This window comes from Macaca nemestrina, chromosome 2 (genome assembly GCF_043159975.1).
Source record: "Macaca nemestrina isolate mMacNem1 chromosome 2, mMacNem.hap1, whole genome shotgun sequence".
Lineage (NCBI taxonomy): Eukaryota > Metazoa > Chordata > Mammalia > Primates > Cercopithecidae > Macaca > Macaca nemestrina.
In genome coordinates, this window is record NC_092126.1 from 171,603,913 (window position 1) to 171,623,457 (window position 19,545).

Sequence of the window (19,545 nt, forward strand, 5' to 3'; positions counted from 1 at the left end):
AAGGTATTATAAGAGTCTGAAAGTAAAAGAAAGTCTCATCCACTGGGGTTTTAGGAAATAACCAAAAGTCAGATGATAATATTTCTGAAAAATTCCACTTTCACAACAATCATTCAAAAATTTCTTTCCCTTTTTTTTGCTGACCAGCATTACAATAATTTCTTTGACTCTCATATACATGCTTTCAATTCAATTACCATGATGCTTTATTCTGCCATTTAGTAATGGTTGCTGTCAGTTTTGTTGGTTGGTTGATTGGTTTCTTTGTATACAACATTACCATGTGCCATGGCGAAGATGGTCCACTATGATATGGTTAGATGAAATTGGTTTATAAAGCAACAATATTGGTACTTATTCTGTCAATAACCGAGTTTTACTTTATTTGCATTTGCAAAGAAGATATTTTGTGCATTTAGTTTCTTGAAAATGCTGATGGTCAGGTATGGTTTTTACTGAAATTTCTTATTTTAATAAGTGAAATTTGCTCTAATTTTTATAAATACCTGAACATGAATAGGGACATAAAATAAGGATCCCTGAACATCTCCTTTATTTTTTTATTTTATTTTAGAGGCTTGATTCATAACATTACTTCAGGTTTCTTCCACCTCTGAATCCATAACCTTTTGTACTTAAGAACGAATTTAGTTATTCCCTTCGGAAAACTTTTTATGGAACACATATTAATCTGTCTTTCAATCAGTATTAAATGTATGCAATCTGACATTTCCAGTTGAAAAAAAATGTAAGGGACTGATTTTATTAATAATTATTGCATCATTTTATTTATTTATTTATTTATTTATTTATTTATTTATTTATTTATTGAGATGGAGTCTCACTCTGTCAACGAGGCTGGAGTGCAGTGGCCAGTCTCGGCTCACTGCAAGCTCCACTTCCTGGGTTCACGCCATTCTCCTGCCTCAGCCTCCTGAGTAGCTGGGACTACAGGAACCTGCCACCATGCCCGGCTAATTTTTTTTTTCTTTTTTTTTTTTTTTAGTAGAGACAGGGTTTCACCATGTTAGCCAGGATGGTCTCTCTCTCCTGACGTCGTGATCTGTCCGCCTTGGTCTCCCAAAGTGCTGGGATTACAGGCGTGAGCCACCTCACCCAGCCAATTATTGCATCATTTTAAACTATTTTTTAACATAAATCACAGTAAAAATACAACTGGTACAATTACAAAAGAGAAGGGACATATTTATGAATCCAGGGAACAAAGTTTGACACTCTTGTGTAAACACCAGGAAAGTTTGGTCGTCCACATCCATGTCCCCAGCTAACAATGCCAGTCAAAATCCATTTTCCATCACTTTTTCTTCGACAAGATAAAGGTCCACCTGAATCTCCCTACACACAAAAAAATAAGTATAAAGTAAATTGGTCCCCTGATCATCAGTTTCATCTTTATTGTATCTAATGGACTGTGTTCAAGAGTCCTCTTATGACATGTTTTTGCTTGGCTAATCACTGTGTAATTTGGGAAGTGTCAAAAAGTAATGTGAAACTTCTATCATTTTATAATTGTTCTTCCTATAATCAAACAGCTGCATTCATGAGACAAAACATGATTCTTTAGGCTAAGAATAACATTAGAAGATTCTTACTGGAGAAAACGACTCTCACATAGCCCTAAACAAATAATAAACCTCAATAATACTAGTGGTGATCGTGGTGGTGGTGGTGGTAATAGTAGTAGTAGTAGTGGTAAGGGCTAACATTTATTTAGTGCTAGCTATGTGGTAAGAATTGTTTAAAGACATTTAATCCTCACAACAACCTTATGAGGCATGGTTATCTTGGAAGGTTGACTTCTATCTCTGGGCCATGCAACTTCAGTGATTAGCTCATAGCCCCATGGAGAAGAGATCCTGTTTAGTTAGCCAAGTCCAGTGAAAAAACGCTAACAACTACTGGTCCACAATTATCACAAACAAATCAGTCTCACTTGAGAGTCCTTTCTGATATCTCAATTCCTCTAAGCAAAGGCTTAAACAATTCAAAGTATAAACATCATTTCCACAGTATTAATCCTTTAAATTATAATATCTAGGTTTTATTTTCCTATTTTAGAGGGTAGATAATCTTGCAGGTTACTCAGAGGCAACAAATTTGCCCATGTATCCAAATTATGATCTTATACCTGATTAGCAAAATTCCAACTAGTAGGGAGACGGGGGTCTTTATTTTAATTGTCACCACATCAACTCTACTAAGTTTAAGTAAACACCCGTGGCTATGTGGAACAGGGCTGTGTAACTGACTAGCTATGGGAAGCACCCAAAATAGAGTACCCTTAGCATTAGAGAGGCAAGTGTTCAAATCCCAGCTCAGACATTTACACTTACTAGCTGTATGACCTTGGGCAATTTACTTACCCTCTCTGTGCCCAGTTTCCTCTTCTATAAAATGAGGAAAAAGAATGATTAGAATAAATTTATGTAAAGAACCTAGCATGGTGCTTGCCACAAAATAGGAGCTCAGAAGACAGAAGTCATTATTATAGGATGAGTTTTTGTGGCATCATCGCTAAGATTGTGGAAAGATGAAAGAACAGCTCCCACTGTCCTACTCACCCTCTAAATCAGGAGTGTCCAGTCTTTTGGTTTCCCTGAGCCACATTGGAAGAAGAAGAATTGTCTTGGGCCACACATAAAATATACGAACACTAATGATAGCTAATGAACTAAAAAAAAATTGCAAAAAAAATCTTATAATGTTTTCAGAAAGTTTATGAATTTGTGTTGGGCTGCATTCAAAGCTGTCCTGGGCTGCATATGGCCTGTGGGCCATGGGTTGGACAAGCTTGCTCTAAATCATCTGTTTACTCTTTTGCGATCATGTAGGTAACTGCATAGATTGGAATCTCAGACTCAGAAATGTCACCCCAAAGGTGACCTCCAACTTTACCACTGCCAGGGGCCTACCCAGCGAACTACAAATTAGTACTCTTTGTCACCTCTCCATTCCTCTCCTTTTTCCCCCAGCATATGCTTCAAAGGAATGAGTACATAAAATCCTGCAAATTTTAGAAATTAAATGACAGCTGCTAAGGAAATAGGAAATAAATTGGTTATAAGAAAATTATGGCAGAATGATGAATGCTGACCTCATCCTCTAAATATTGAAGGAAAATACATGGAGCACATTATAGAAAACTGAGTTCTATAGAATCAATTATTTCAATATCTCTCCATGATCTTAGGCAATTGGATGATAAATAATATCTGAGCAGCTCAGGTGAATTAAGGGAAATACCTGCCCTGGTTATTTCCCAGTGTTATGTAGATTAAGTGAGAAAGCATTTATGGAAAGCACAACATGTTAGGCAAGGGAAAGGATCAATGACTTACTTTGCAGGCATCTCTCTTGCCTGACATTACGCCTGCACAGAGCATCCGAGAAGTGATGATCCCGTAGGTGGAAACACAGAGGGTTTGATCAATGAGCTCTACCTCTGCTTGCTGCAGAACAAGGGAGCCTTTATTATCTGCAAAACACATTGGAAGTAGAAATGGTGTTAGTGGTAATGGCTACATGTATTCACGGCTTCATTTGAAAAGTTAACACACATTATCTCATTTTACCCTCATAGCAGCAATTCTTTGAGGTACATTCTACTATTATCCTCATTTTGCTGATGAAGAAATGGAGGGTTAGGAGATTAAAGGGCTTGCCCAGTGACACACAGCTAGCAGGTAACTCAAGATTCATACCCAAGGTCTGACTCAATTACTTGAACAAATGTGCCATATTCCTCACCATTTCCCTCCTGTTTTCAGTAGAATGATGAGTCAGCAACAGTTGTTATTAATAACTACTATTCAAGAGAGCTCTTTAAATGGAGCAGCATAGCTGATATATGAGAGTCTCTGACGAACCATAAAAACCTAATAGTTTGCATATAGCCCTTCCACTTCCTTTTGAACCCACCTGGCTAGATGATTCAGAAAAATAAGCACACACACACATACTCAGACTTATAAAGAAAACATCTCATGATAAGTTGGTTGGGCAGATGCTTTCCTCCTGTGATATATGATAATGTAATCAAAGCACTGAGCACAGTAACCTATCAAAGTTACAAGTGTTCACACAGTCAGCTGCCTTCCCTCCTTGGGACCCTGAGACTTGGTGGACCCAAGCTGGTGGTATTACTACTTCAATAACTAAATGAAAGCAGTGAGAAGCTGCCTTTGAGGAACTGCCCACACTTTAGAGTGTCAGAATGAGGCTGCAGGGCAAGGTTCAGGAATTACAGATGCTGTATGTGTCCTAAACCCTTGAAAAGGACGACAGAAGAATGTGAGGTGATTGAAAGACCAAGGGAAAATATTAGCACTAGGGTTTGGGGATACATTCACAAAGCATTGGATTCTTCCCCTCACTATATCTTCAGAATCTCACCTTGAATCCTGGACCATGAAAAACCTTGGCAGGGTAGATGTAGGGACTTCCCTACTATACAGCCTGATCTTTATGCATATTGAAAAGATGTCCTCTCCTGTCAGAGGAATTGCAAAAAGGTATCTCCTCTGGGTGGACCGAATCCAGGCTGGTATAACCTCCAGGCCTGAATTTTTGGTCTGGAAACTAAGGACAGTCTGAAGTTCAGCCCTCACTCTCATCCCTTAGCCAATTACATAGGCGCAGGACATACCACATAGTCTTCCAGACTGTTGCCTATGAGTTGACATAGTGGGATGTGCATGTGTGTCCTTCTCTCCTTTATAAATGAATCATTTCTTTGAATGAAAAGGGAGGAATTGCTCCTTCTCTAGTGAATAACGTAGCATACCCTTCAGAGTTTGAAAAGGGCCCATGACTATCTAGTTAAAAAATCCGGCCTTGCTCATACACAGTCCTCTCCCTCTTTATGAGGTGAGCCCTGCTTCTTTTAAAGCAGGTGGATAGCATCATTAAAAAGGAATAACAATACCCTTCTCCAATCCAACCTTCCAAAGTTGTCAGGAGGTTCAAAGGAGATGATATACACGAACCCTCTCTGTGAACCCTAAAGCACTACATAGACACCTTATCATCCTTTGCAGTGGAAGGGCATGACCATTCATTCATATACATTCATACCTGCTTCGTGTCTTCGCCCCCAGCCAGTTACCCAGCACTTCTCCCCACTGCGAACTCTCTGGCCAGCGGGAGGAATGCATATTGGCTGAATGAGCTGTTTCAGGGTCTCAGGCCAAGCAATACTGAGCTGTAGCAAAGCAATATCATAATCGAAAGTCTGACTGTTATAGTACTCGTGGACCACAATTCTTCTCACCGGGGAGACAAACTTGGCATTCCCTTGAACATACATCCCAAAGTGTGCGGTCCATGGTGTGGGATCTGACAGCCTGATAGAACAGTAATGAAACATGAAGTTAGCAACTTAAAGAACCACATATAGTTTACAAACAAGCACTCTAAAGAGTTGAGGGCTGAAAAAGAAGGGCCTGACTTCCAGGGCCTTATTATAGCCACTGGCTCTGTCCAGGGACTATGGCAGAAAGCATAACTGTGAGCCTCCTTTGTCTCCCTCATAAAGTCAGAAATGAAGTAAGCTGTATTCGGAGTGGCGAGTTATAGAAAATTCACTCAACAATGTCCTAAGCAAATGCCTGGACATTTTCTTGCCACTGGTATTTCATGAACCACACACAGGTCAAGAATGTTGGTAACTAGAATTAATTTGTCACATTCTTCCTATTCATGCTGACAATGGCATTTGATGGAGAACCCTACTACCAAATTCAAATGATGTGAATACCAAGATAGATTAGAAATCAAAGTGTTATAAGCAGGAATTTAGTGAAATTCCTTCTGGCAAACTACCGGAAGTCTTAATGATCACCACTGTTACTGCTCAACAATGCCCATTCATAGGGTCACCAACTGCCATTCCCATCAGTCCTTCAAGAATCCCAATCTTGACCTCCGTGACCTTGCACGAGTCACAGAAGGACTTGTAATCTCATGTGAAGCTTCCATCTCCATCAGCATAACAGTGGGGTAAAAGGTGGGAGTGAAAAAAGTAAGGAAGCCCCAACATTTTGGTCACAATCTGCTTAGCTGATGTCTCATGAGTGGCAATGGACACCTAAAGAAATATTAGGGTTAACACATTATTTGGAGCAGTTTCACAGCATTAGAGACTAATAATCAAACAGTTGTGAAGCTATCTTAATAATTAATACAAATCCTATAATTTCCAGGAGAAACAAATATCCAAACTGTATAACTTCATTGAAATACTCAAAAAAAAAAAAAAAAAAGAATGAAAAGTGAATGATTTTTTTAAACCTAAGATTCAGTAGATTCTAATAGTAAGTTTACATTTTAAGTGAGGTTATTTTCTAAGATGTCCTCTTACCCTTAGCTGGAAGAGCATCTATCCCATAATAATCCCATTGGTAAAGACAAAGCCCTTCCAAAGCCAATCCTAATGAGGCTCTCCAGGATCCCCCTCCTATATTAAATGGGGATCTCCATTCTCCAGTCACTCTCCAGTGCCCATTTTTCTCCACATTCTCCACACATTCTCTTAAGTTTGCTCCCTTTGAGTTAAAAGCCCTGTCTTATTTTCTCAGCCTTAGGAAAAGCCTATACGTTTTCGATGTTTTCTTTGTATTCTCTTTTATACCAATAATACCTTAAAAAAATGTTTGTCACACAGTGGGATCCAAAAAACGAAAGCTCAATTGAATTGATTGAATGTCCCCAACGGGGATCTGCTTCCCACAATTTGAGGGCAGATATGTTGTCTGTGGCCACAGAGTGCCACTTGAGAGTAAAGACTGTGATATCCTACCTGTTTCCATGAAAACAGTGGGCTGCAGAAAGAAGCCACTCCCTGGAGATGACCGAGGCACCACAGTAGGCAGATCCAACAAAGTGAAGGCTGACCTGCCACGGCCAACCTCCCTCTAGGGTGTCTGTGCCTCCGATAATGCGGTGAAGGGTGGAGGAACTTCTGCTGCAGGCTTTAGTAGAGAAAGGGCATGTAATTTAAAGGTAGACTTGGAAGAAAAACTAGAAATTAAGCCAGTTTTAACGCTGTCTGGGAACTGACTCACTAGGTAGCAATTTGAAATCTCCTTATCTAGAGGACAGAGAACATATGAGTCTGTCCAAAACCAGTACGAACAAACCACCCCCTCCTTCCTGAAGCATGCCCTGACACAGTCTCTATACCACAATGCAGATGACGGGAGGAGGGGGACCTGTTGTAACAGCTGAACTGACATAAACAGCTGCCTATGGTCTTAGATTGTCAGGTAAAGAGGAATGGAAATGAATTGAGAATTTCCTTGAAGTTGTGCTGATGTGACAGCAAGTATTCGGGAAAAGATTTATAAGACCTGAACAAATGGAAACCTACTAGGAAAACTAGTTATCAGAGCAATTGTTTGCCAGTGTAACTAGTATTGGTAAAGATGTATAATTTACATGTTGCCACATGGCCAATTAGTGGCCACATGACTAATAGGAGCATGTGGGAGATTAGTTATTGGGTCAAACATAAAGAAAGAAACAGCACTTGATATTGTTCATAACATAAGGCATTATTAACAAGTCATCCACTGCATTCCAGTTTCTATTTATTTTCTCACAGGGTTTTTTATTTAAGATCTTCTCCTTTGATTAAAGTTATTAGAAAGTAAAAGTTCTCATTATAAAAATTTAATTCATTAATGCTGTTATCAAGACGACAGAATCCATTCCAGAGTTTTTATTTCTGAGAAACAATTTCAGACTCAGTTTGTCAATAGTTACTATTCTTATTTTGGCTATGGCAACCTCGATCAAGTGAAATAAACCAAGAAGGGAATGAAAATATAAAAAACAGGTAAACTGAAGATGGAATACAGGAATCCAAAGGAATGAATTTCTACTCACTGCAGCCTTCTTCATCACTTCCATCTGGACAATCCACTGTCCCATCACATTTTGCATTTTGTTTCCTAAAGCAAATATCATTGCCACACTTAAAAGTTCTGTTGTTGCATGGAATACCTAAAAATGGACAAAAGAAGAAACAGCTTTCCTTAGCCAGAAACAAATTTGAGTGAATGAGATTTGAATGAATAACTCCAAACCCCATAAAAAATGATTTAATCACAGGATTGGTGTTTACTGCTCTGGGATAAATGGCAGAAAGAAGTGGAGCAACCTCAGAGTGATCTGTGTCTTCACTTAAGAAAAGCCATTTGAAGGCTGGCAGGCTTTGTTGAGAATCAATCAAACCACCTCTTCTTTCTCCCACAGCAGGTGAGTGTGAAGAAGTGTGACATATCAGTGGTTTCAGGCTGCAGCCTCTTTGCTATTACCTTCTCTTATTCTCCAAGAAAACTTTGGAGCAAAAATCACAGCCATGCTCAGTTATTTTATATCAGTAGGAGGCAAAATGGACAGACTTATGAATTACAACACATTTGTTCACAACCCTGGAGGTTTGTTTCTGTAAGGGTGAGAGTGGAAAGTGTTCCATTCCAGTATTTGGCAAGTTCCTCTACATCAGGTCCTCTGTATCCTACAATCCTGAGTATCATTAAAAGCAAGTAAGCAATAAGAATCTGCCAGTATTACAAAAGAAACTGTCATCAGAGTGAACAGGCAACCTATGGAATTGGAGAAAATGTTTGCAATCTACCCATCTGACAAAGGGCTGATTTCCAGAATCTACAAAGAACTCAAACAAATTTACAAGAAAAAAACAAAGAACCCCATCAAAAAGTGGGCAAAGGATATGAACAGACACTTCTCAAAAGAAGACGTTTATGCAGCCAATAGACACATGAAAAAATGCTCATCATCACTGGTCATCAGAAAAATGCAAATCAAAACCACAATGAGATACCATCTCACGCCAGTTAGAATGGCGATCATTAAAAAGTCAGGAAAAGGCTGAGGGTGGTGGCTTACGCCTGTAATCCCAGCACTTTGGGAGGCCGAGGGGGTGGATTGCCTGAGGTCAGGAACATGGTGAAACCCCATCTCTACTAAAAATACAAAAAAATTAGCTGGGCGTGGTGGAGTGCACCTGTAATCCCAGCTACTCAGGAGGCTGAGGCAGGGGAATTGCTTGAACCCAGAGGGGGAGCTTGCAGTGAGCCGAGACCGCACCACTGCACTCCAGCCTGGGCAACAGAGCAAAACTCTGTCTCAAAAAAAGAGAAAAAGTCAGGAAACAACAGATGTTGGAGAGGATGTGGAGAAATAGGAATGCTTTTACACTGTTGGTGGGAGTGCAAATCAGTTCAACCATTGTGGAAGATGGTATGGCTATTCCTCAGGGATCTAGAACTAGAAATACCATTTGACCCAGCAATCCCATTACTGGGTATATACCCAAAGGATTATAAATCATGCTACTATAAAGACACATGCACATGTATGTTTATTGTGGCACTATTCACAATAGCAAAGACTTGGAACCAACCCCAACGTCCATGAATGATAGATGGGATTAAGAAAATGTGGCACATATGCCTGGCTTGGCGGGTCCCACGCCCACGGAGTCTTGTTCACTGCTAGCGCAGCAGCCTGAGATCCAACTGAGAGGCAGCAGCCTGGATGGGGGAGGGGCGTCCAACATTGCTGAAGCTTGAGTAGGTAAACAAAGCAGCCTGGGAAGCTTGAATTGGGCGGAGCCCACTGCAGCTCAGCAAGGCCTACTGCCCCTAAGACTCCACCTCTGTGGGCAGGGCAAAGCTGAACAAAAGGCAGCAGACGCCTTCTGAAGACTTAAACGTTAGTGGCTGACAGCCCTAAAGAGAGCAGTGGTGTTCCCATCATGGCATTTGAGCTCTAAGAATGGACAGACTGCCTCCTCAAGTGGGTCCCTGACCCCTGTGTAGCCTAACTGGGAGACACCTCCCAGTAGGGGCTGACAGACACCTCACACAGGTGGGTGCCCCTCTGGGACGAAGCTTCCAGAGGAAGGATCAGGCAGCACTATTTGCTGCTCTGCAATATTTGCTGTTCTGCAGCCTCCGCTGGTGATACCCAGGCAAACAGGGTCTGGAGTGGACCTCCAGCAATCTCCAACAGACCTGCAGCTGAGGGACCTGACTGTTAGAAGCAAAACTAACAAACAGAAAGGAACAGCATCAACATCAACAAAAGGGACATCTACACCAAAACCCCATCTGTAAGTCACCAACATCAAAGACACAAGGTAGATAAAATGACAAAGATGGGGAGAAACCAGAGCCGAAAAGCTGAAAATTCTAAAAACCAGAGTGCCTCTTCTCCTCCAAAGGATCACAGCTCCTCAACAGCAACGGAACAAAGCTGGACAGAGAATTACTTTGACAAATTGACAAAAGTAGGCTTCAACAGGTCAGTAATAACAAACTTCACTGAGCTAAAGTAGCATGTTCAAACCCATCGGAAGGAAGCTAAAAGCTTTGAAAAAAGGTTAGACGAATGACTAATTAGAATAAACAGTGTAGAGAAGACATTAAATGACCTGATGGAGCTGAAAACCATGGCACGAGAACTACACAACACATGCACAAGCTTCAGTAGCTGATTCAATCAAGTGGAAGAAAGGGTATTGGTGATTGAAGATCGAATGAATGAAATAAAGTGAGAAAAAAAGTTTAGAGAAAAAAGAGTAAAAAGAAACGAACAAAGCCTCCAAGAAATTTGGGACTACGTGAAAAGATCAAATCTGCATTTGATTGGTGTACCTGAAAGTGATGGGGAGAATGGAACCAAGTTGGAAAACACTCTTCAGGATATTATCCATGAGAACTTCCCCAACCTAGCAAGGCAGGCCAACATTCAAATTCAGGAAATACAGAGCACATCACAAAGATACTCCTCGAGAAAAGCAACCCCAAGACACATAATTGTCAGATTCACCAAGGTTGAAAAAATGTTAAGGGCAACCAGAGAGAAAGGTCAGGTTACCCACAAAGGGAAGCCCATCAAACTAACAGTGGATCTCTCAGCAAAAACCCTACAAGCCAGAAGAGAGTGGAGGCCAATATTCAACATTCTTAAAGAAAAGAATTTCCAACCCAGAATTTCATATCCAGCCAAACCAAGTTTCATAAGTGAAGGAGAAATAAAATCCTTTACAGACAAGCAAAATGCTGAGATATTTTGTCACCACCAGGCCTGCCTTACAAGAGCTCCTGAAGGAAGCAGGAAACATGGAAAGGAACAACTGGTACCAGCCACTGCAAAAATATGCCAAATTGTAAAGACCATCGATGCTATGAAGAAATTGCATCAATTAATGGGCAAAAAAACCCAACTAACATCATAATGACAGGATCAAATTCACACATAACAAGATTAACCTTAAATGTAAATGGGCTAAAACCCCAATTAAAAGACAAAGACTGGCAAATTGGATAAAGAATTACGAGTTAACGGGTGCCGCACCCCAACATGGCACATGTATACATATGTAACAAACCTGCACGTTGTGCACATGTACCCTAGAACTTAGGGTATAATAATAATAATAAAAAAGAAGAGTCAAGACCATCAATGTGCTGTAATCAGGAGACCCATCTCATGTGTAGAGACACACATAGGCTCAAAATAAAAGGTTGGAGGAAGATCTACCAAGCAAATGGAAAGCAAAAAAAAAAAAAAGGAGGGGTTGCAATCCTAGTCTCTGATAAATCAGATATTAAACCAACAAGACCAAAAGAGATAAAGAAGGCCGTTACATAATGGTAAAGGAATCAATTCAACAAGAAGAGCTAACTATCCTAAATATATATACACCCAATACAGGAGCACCCAGATTCTTAAAGCAAGACTTTAGAGACCTACAAAGAGACTTAGATTCCCACACAATAATAATGGGAGACTTTAACACCCCACTGTCAATATTAGACAGATCAACAAGACATAAAGTTAACAAGGATATGCAGGACTTGAACTCAGCTCTGCACCAAGCGAACCTCACAGACATCTACGGAACTCTCCACCCCAAATCAACAGAATATACATTCTTATCAGCACCACATCACACTTATTCTAAAATTGACCACATAATTGGAAGTAAAGCACTCCTAAGCAAATGTAAAAGAACATAAATCACAACAAACTGTCTCTCAGACCACAGTGCAATCAAATTAGAACTCAGGATTTAAAAACTACTTCAAAACCACACAACTTCACAGAAACTGAACAACCTGCTCCTGAATGACTACTGGGTAAATAATGAAATGAAGGCAGAAATAAAGATGTTTTTTGAAACCAATGAGAACAAAGACACAACATACCAGAATCTCTGGGACACATTTAAAGCAGTGTGTAGAGGGAAATTTATTGCACTAAATGCCCACAAGAGAAAGCTGGAAAGATCTAAAATTGACACCCTAACATCACAATGAAAAGAACTAGAGAAGCAAGAGCAAACACATTCAAAAGCTAGCAGAAGGCAAGAAATAACTAAGATCAGAGCAGAACTGAAAGAGATAGAGACACAAAAAACCCTTAAAAAAAATCAATGAATCTGGGAGCTGGTTTTTTGAAATGATCAACAAAATTGATAGACTACTAGCGAGACTAATAAAGAAGAAAAGAGAAGAATCAAATAGACTCAATAAAAAATGATAAAGGGGCTATCACCACCGATCCCACAGAAATACAAACTACCATCAGAGAATACTATAAACACCTCTAAGCAAATAAGCTAGAAAATCTAGAAGAAATGGATAAATTCCTGGACACATACACTCTCCCAAGACTAAACCAAGAAGAATTTGAATCTCTGACTAGACCAATAACAGGTTCTGAAATTGAGGCAATAATTAATAGCCTACCAACCAAAAAAAATCCAGGACCAGATGGATTCACAGCCAAATTCTACCAGAGGCACAAAGAGGAGCTGGTACCATTTCTTCTGAAACTATTCCAATCAATAGAAAAAGAGGGAATCCTCCCTAACTCATTTTATGAGGCCAACATTATCCTGATACCAAAGCCTGGCAGAGACACAACAAAAAGGAGAATTTTAGACCAATATCCCTGATGAACATCGATGTGAAAATCCTCAATAAAATACTGGCAAACCAAATCCAGCAGTACATCAAAAAGCTTATCCACCACGATCAAGTTGGTTTCCTCCTTGGGAAACAAGGCTGGTTCAACATACGCAAATCAATAAACGTAATCCAGCATATAAACAGAATCAACAACAAAAACCGCATGATTATCTCAATAGATGCAGAAAAGGCCTTTGAAAAAATTCAACAGCCCTTCATGCTAAAAACTCTCAATAAACTAGGTATTGATGGAACGTATCTCAAAATAATAAGAGCTATTTATGACAAACCCACAGTCAATACCATACTGAATGGGCAAAAACTGGAAGCATTCCCTTTGAAAACCAGCACAAGACAAGAATGTGCTCTCTCACCACTCCTATCCAAAATAGTGTTGGAAGTTCTGGCCACGGCAATCAGGCAAGAGAAAGAAATAAAGGGTATTCAATTAGGAAAAGAGGAAGTCAAATTGTCCCTGTCTGCAGATGACATCATTGTATATTTAGAAAACCCCATCGTCTCAGCCCAAAATCTCCTTAAGCTGCTAAGCAACTTCAGCAAAGTCTCAGGATAAAAAATCAATGTGCAAAAATCACAAGCATTCCTATACAACAAGAACAGACAGAGAGCCAAATCATGGGAGAACTCCCATTCATAATTGCTACAAAGAGAATAAAATACCTAGGAATCCAACTTACAATGGATGAGAAGGACCTCTTCAAGGAGGAATGGAATGCAATTAAACTAAAGGGCTTCAGCATGGCTAAAGAAACTACCATCAGAATGAATGGGCAACCTACGGAATGGGAGAAAATGTTTGCAATCTACCCATCTGACAAAGGGCTAATCTCCAGAATCTACAAAGAACTCAAACAAATTTACAAGAAAAAAGAAACAATCCCATCAAAAAAGTGGGCAGAGGATATGAACAGACATGCAGCCAACAGACACATGAAAAAATGCTCATCATCACTGGCCATCAGAGAAATGCAAATCAAAGCCACAGTGAGATACCATCTCACGCCAGTTAGAATGGTGATCATTAAAACGTCAGGAAACAACAGGTGCTGGAGAGGATGTGGAGAAATAGGAACGCTTTTACGCTGTTGGTAGGAGTGTAAATTACTTCAACCATTGTGGAAGATGGTGTGGCGATTCCTCCAGGATCTAGAACTAGAAATACCATTTGACCCAGCAATCCCATTACTAGGTATATACCCAAAGGATTATAAATCATGCTACTATAAAGACACACGCACACGTATGTTTATTGTGGCACTATTCACAATAGCAAACACTTGGAACCAACCCAAATGTTCATGAATGAGAGACTGGATTAAGAAAATGTGGCACATATACACCATGGAATACTATGCAGCCACAAAAAAGGATGAGTTCCTGTCCTTTGCAGGGACATGGATGAAACTGGAAACCATCATTCTCAGCAAACTAACACAAGGACAAAAAACCAAACACCTCATGTTCTCACTCATAGGTGGGAACTGAACAATGAGAACACATGGACACAGGGCAGGGAACATCACACACCGGGGCCTGCCTGGGGGAGGGATAGCATTAGGAGAAATACCTAGTGTAAATGATGAGTTGATGAGTACAGCAAACCAACATGGCACATGTATACCTATGTAACAAACCTGCACATTGTGCACATGTACTCTAGAATTAAAGTATCATAATTTTTTTAAAAAGGAAAAAAAAGTGTTTTTAACACTAAAATTTTTAAAAATTGAAAAAAAAATCTGCCAGTATTCACACATGAACACACACACACATACACACACATTCCACCCCATTTAGAGTGACCAACTGTCCCTGTTTGTCCCCTTGGGACTAAAGGGGTTCCCAAGACAAGGGCTTTCAGTGCTAAAACTGGAAAAGTTCCAGAGAAACTGGGACAAGTTGATTGCCCTAACCCCTGACCCCTCAGAGGTATTTTTGTCCTGATTTAGAAGAGTTTCATAGGAGGAACAGCAGGGCACAGAGGACCCTCCCTCACTTTGAGTGCAGTTTTGCTCATCGCGGCCATTCTCACAGTCCCTGAAGCCATCACAGATGAGAGGGCCATGCTGCCTGAAGGAGCTGGTATTGCAGGCAGGTTGAGAACTCACTAGAATAAAAAATAAAAACAGAAAGTTCATGAGCCTGAGATACCAGCCGGGTTCTCTGATGATCAGCAGTGCCAGTCTCAAGGTACAAATCATTCAGATGACCTAAATAAAACAAAAAGTGTATTTTCCTCAAAGCTGACACTTCCATGAGGAAAAGTAGGTGTTCAAACTTTGGTGTAATTTCTACCACTTGTTTTTCAGATCTGATTTTTGCTTTTGTATAAATGCGTTAAACTCTGGTGGCTTGTTTATTTAGTTACAATTAAATGCATCATAGTAATTTATTTTAAGGAAAATAAAAATCATAAGCTGTGATCTAAATCAAATTCATCTACCTTCCGAAGCAAAATAGGAGTGTCCTAAGATTGGAGATTTTTGTCTTCTTCATCTCCGTACCTCAAGCCCCTGAGCAAATAGTAGTTGTTTACTAAAGGTTTGTTGAATGAATTAATGAATGTGAGATCTTAAAGGATAACAGACTTCGGGTTTATGTGGCCCTGTGGTCTCTTTGGAACTATTTTGTCTGATGAGATCCATTTCCTGAATTAGGAAATGTTCATGTAAATCTATCATGTTTTTCCTCTTTGGAATACTTTCATGAATTGCCTTTAGACCAGCAACAAGTACAAGCAAGCAAATTTAGAAAGCATGATTGCTTAGACATTTCTGGTTTTGTGAAAAGTTGAAAGTTTTGCTATCTGCACCTGTTTTTTCAGAGCTATCTCTTGTGAGGGCAGGTAGGAGGATATTGCTGCCCTAAAATTGTTCATTAGGTCGCTGAGCATACCTCATGGACTCTTAGAGAATAGCTCCAAAAAATGGCACAATGAGGAATAATGATTATCAAAAAACAGTCTTTATTACAAATTCACAATAATCATTTCTGTTTGGAGAATCAGCACAAAAAATAATAATGTAAAAAAAGCCAGTCATTATATAATGATCAGCATTTATTTTCTTAAGAAATAGAACACTGTAGATTTAAATAATCAATGAACCATAAGCTAAGACAAATTTTGTGTTTTGTGTTGTCAATTAAAAAAATAAGGCATAAACTAGGCATGGTCGCTTGTGCCTGTAATCCCATCTCTTTGGGAAGCCAAGGTGGGAGAAGTGCTTGAGGTCAGGAGTTTTAGACTGACTTGGGCAACACAGTGAGACCCCATCTGTATGAAAAGTAAAACAAAGTGGGGTTGGTGGTGTGTGCCTGTATTCCCAGCTACTCAGGAGGCTGAGGGGGGAGGATCCCTTGAGCCCAGGAGTTCGAGGCTGCAGTGAGCTATGATCACACCGCTGCTCTCCAGCCTGGATGGCAAAGCAATACCTTGTCTCTACAAAATAAATAAATAAAGTATATAGTCACAAGTTATTTTTCATTCATATAATTTTTCACAGTTAGATATAGCATATTAACTATATTTTTCCAAGGATATGAAAAAGATTAAATAGCAATATCATTGTAACTGTATTTGATTTAAACACTCTGGACCTTCAGGAGAAAATGCTGCCAATGGTGTCACATAGTCCAGTGAATTGTCCTTCCCACATTGCTCCCTGAAACTAGAGATAGATTCAAGAATGAGGTGCAAATAGTCATGAAAAATTAAGTCTGAGATTCTTCACCCTAAATAAGAATGTCAGTTACCCTACACATTAGTCACCACCAATGTGATGTCAGTACAAATTGTACAGGTTAGAAAAATAACAATAAAACTTTTTCTTTCATGAGGCTGGCTGCAGTGGCTCATGCCTGTAATCTCAACACTATGGGAGGCTGAGGTGGTCGGAATGCTTGAGGCCAGGAGTTTGACACCAGCCTGGGCAGCAAAGTGAGACACTGTCTCTAGTAAAATCTTTTAAAAATTAGTGAGATGTGGTGGTGCACACCTGTAGTCCCAGCTACTCAGGAGGCTGAGGTGGGAGGATCACTTGAGTCCAAGAAGTCAAGGCTGCATGAGCTGTGATTGTGCCATTCACTCTAGCCTGAGTGACAAAGCGAGACCTTGTCTCAAAGAAAAAAAAAAGAAAAGAAAAGAAACACACACAACACACAAAACCCGTTCTCTTTATTTACAAACAACAGATGGGAGCTGGGCTTCATAAAGGAGCAAGCTAAAAGAGCACTTCTCTGCAAATTCTGAGCTTCTCTCTAGATGGAGAATCTGTGCCCTCAACTACAATTTCAGTGTTTGGTTGTGGTGAATTAAATTATTAGCCACAGATCTTTACTCCCTGTGGTAGTATCATGCACCCCAGTGTTACCATAGCCCCAAGGTGTATAGAGTAAATTTCCCTGCCCCTGACATTGTTCTCAGCTATGTGACTTGATTTGAGCAATAGAATGTAATACAAATGATGGTGTGCCAGTTCCAAGCCCAGGACTTATGAGAAACCATGAGTTGTTGCTCTCCCCTCTTTTCCTTTTGCCACTGCCATGACTGGCTCAATGAGGAAAAGAGCCATTAAAAAGTAGAGCTGATTCCAATCTTGGAAGAATCAAGCTCAGGAGGACCCAATGCTTGAAGCAGAGCCACCCATATGAGCCCAGTCTAGATTAGTCAGATCCCAGAAAATCCACAGATGCATAATCAAGAATAAATGATTGTTTAAGCCACTAGAATTTGGAGTAGTTGGTTATGCAGTAATAGATAATAACTACAAAGGCTAAGGATATATACCAGCAGCAATCATGGTCCTGAGAAGTTACTTATTCATAAGAAAGTCATATTAAAAGCTTGAATACCCACCACAAAATAATTCATCACTTTCATCAAAGCAGTCATTTACTCCATCACAACGCTGGGCCTGAGGGACACATAAACCAGAGGAGCATCTAAAAGATCCAACAGGGCAGGCTATGGAAAACAAAAAGTGGAAAATCTTGGAGAGATCCCTGAAAATCACTAGACCACATTAGCAAAGAAATTTAAAGTGTGATGTGGTTAGGGAGTTGGCAGGGTAGCAGTAATAATTACATATTGTCTCCATCAAATGAAGGCTGCCAGTCATTGAAAGACAAAAACGCAGAACATAGAAGGGCAAAGAAGAAAGCAATATCCACCTGGAGCTCTGGGTGAGCACTGCATTCAGGTCATATGCACAAGCAAACTTCTACTATCTCCATAGTCTAGTCTCAGCTGGATGACTTTGTCATATGCCTGAAGAATGTGAAAGTTGGAACATACCTAAGGGAGCCCAGCATTCCTAATGTGGAGTCTTTAGACAGCCTCAGAGAATTTTAAATTGACTTCTGGTGTCCCTGAATCTTCTGTGATCAGATGAGTTATTCTGTATGTCTTAAATTACACTTTCAAGTCAGCTATGCTCCAAAACATATTAGTAACCACTGCTTTTATCACGTTGGACCTAGAGAGATTACTTACTGACCTCAAACTCAGACTCCTGCTGCCTACCTCCCTGTCCATTAGTCTTTCCTCTTCAACCAGGCTTCTAATTAATGATCCATTCCCTGATTCAAGATTCATTCCTGATCTTGAATCATTCATCCTGAGTTCATAGATAAACATTAGAGAAATAATCAATCCTTCCTCCCCTTGTGCAAAAGAATGGGGGAAAGTGTATGGTCGAGTCAAACACTATTTCAGTGGCACATGATGGAGTGGATGAGATGCTGGAAAATAGTTATGATTTGAAAAAACAATTAAAAATAAGACAGCTTGCTTTATCTACCTGTGACTCTGCTGGAAACTGTAATACTCTGATATTTAGGATGTAATATTCTGAGTCTAGAAGAAAGTCTATTAGGGATTGGCAAAGAAGGACATGGGGTCTAAAGAAATGTTCTCTCAAGTCATATCCCTGTGGACTCCTCAGTGGGCAATCTTTACTTTTTCCCTCTTAAGATGGGTCAAAGATTTCCTGAGCGTGTCATTAGCTACTCTCTGTAGTTCTAATGACTTCCCTCACACATTGCCTTTTCTCATGAGCACTTCCTGGCCACTCTTCCACTAGTTTTCGGTATGAATTTCAAGCTCAACATTCTGAGGGCTGATATTTGAACTCCCTCCACCCAACAGCTCTTCCTGTGCAAGCACAGACCAAAGTGAGTGTGACAAGTGTTGGCTTTGGATCCGCTACATGTTGGTGTAAACATCATATTTACAGAGAATGATGGCTAGCAAGAACTACAAACCAATACATGTCTTTAAGGAATAATGTGAGAAATTATTTTTCAACTATAAATCAGTAGTATTAAAAAGTTATATTATTTCTTTAATAATTCAAAGTATAGTAGTAATAAATATGTAATCATATATATTATTTGTTATATTTATTTGTACTTTATATTTATTATTTATTATAAAAATAAGCATGTAAAAGGAAATAGCAGAAATAAAGCAGTATTCATTTCTTAAATTCTCACAGTTTAG

The 19,545-nt window shown here is 39.7% G+C and overlaps 1 protein-coding gene across 5 annotated transcripts in view; it reads right to left on the reverse strand.

The window, feature by feature from the left end:
- Positions 1-1,004: 1,004 nt before the first annotated feature.
- LOC105470405 (transmembrane serine protease 7) overlaps positions 1,005-19,545 on the reverse strand; it is a 41,409-nt gene continuing 22,868 nt past the window's right edge. For 2 of the 5 annotated variants that reach the window (XM_071092431.1, XM_071092435.1), the window contains 7 exons: positions 17,902-18,009; positions 15,043-15,153; positions 7,906-8,022; positions 6,818-6,989; positions 5,095-5,363; positions 3,360-3,496; positions 1,022-1,356 (listed from right to left, as the gene is read on the reverse strand). In XM_071092431.1, the coding sequence (XP_070948532.1) occupies positions 1,186-1,356; positions 3,360-3,496; positions 5,095-5,363; positions 6,818-6,989; positions 7,906-8,022; positions 15,043-15,153; positions 17,902-18,009 (1,085 nt within the window). In that variant the 3' untranslated portion in view covers positions 1,022-1,185. Of the gene's footprint in view, positions 1,357-3,359; positions 3,497-5,094; positions 5,364-6,817; positions 6,990-7,905; positions 8,023-15,042; positions 15,154-17,901; positions 18,010-19,545 lie in introns of all 5 variants that reach the window. The other 3 variants (XM_011722382.3, XM_071092432.1, XM_071092434.1) reach the window with 3 other exon arrangements.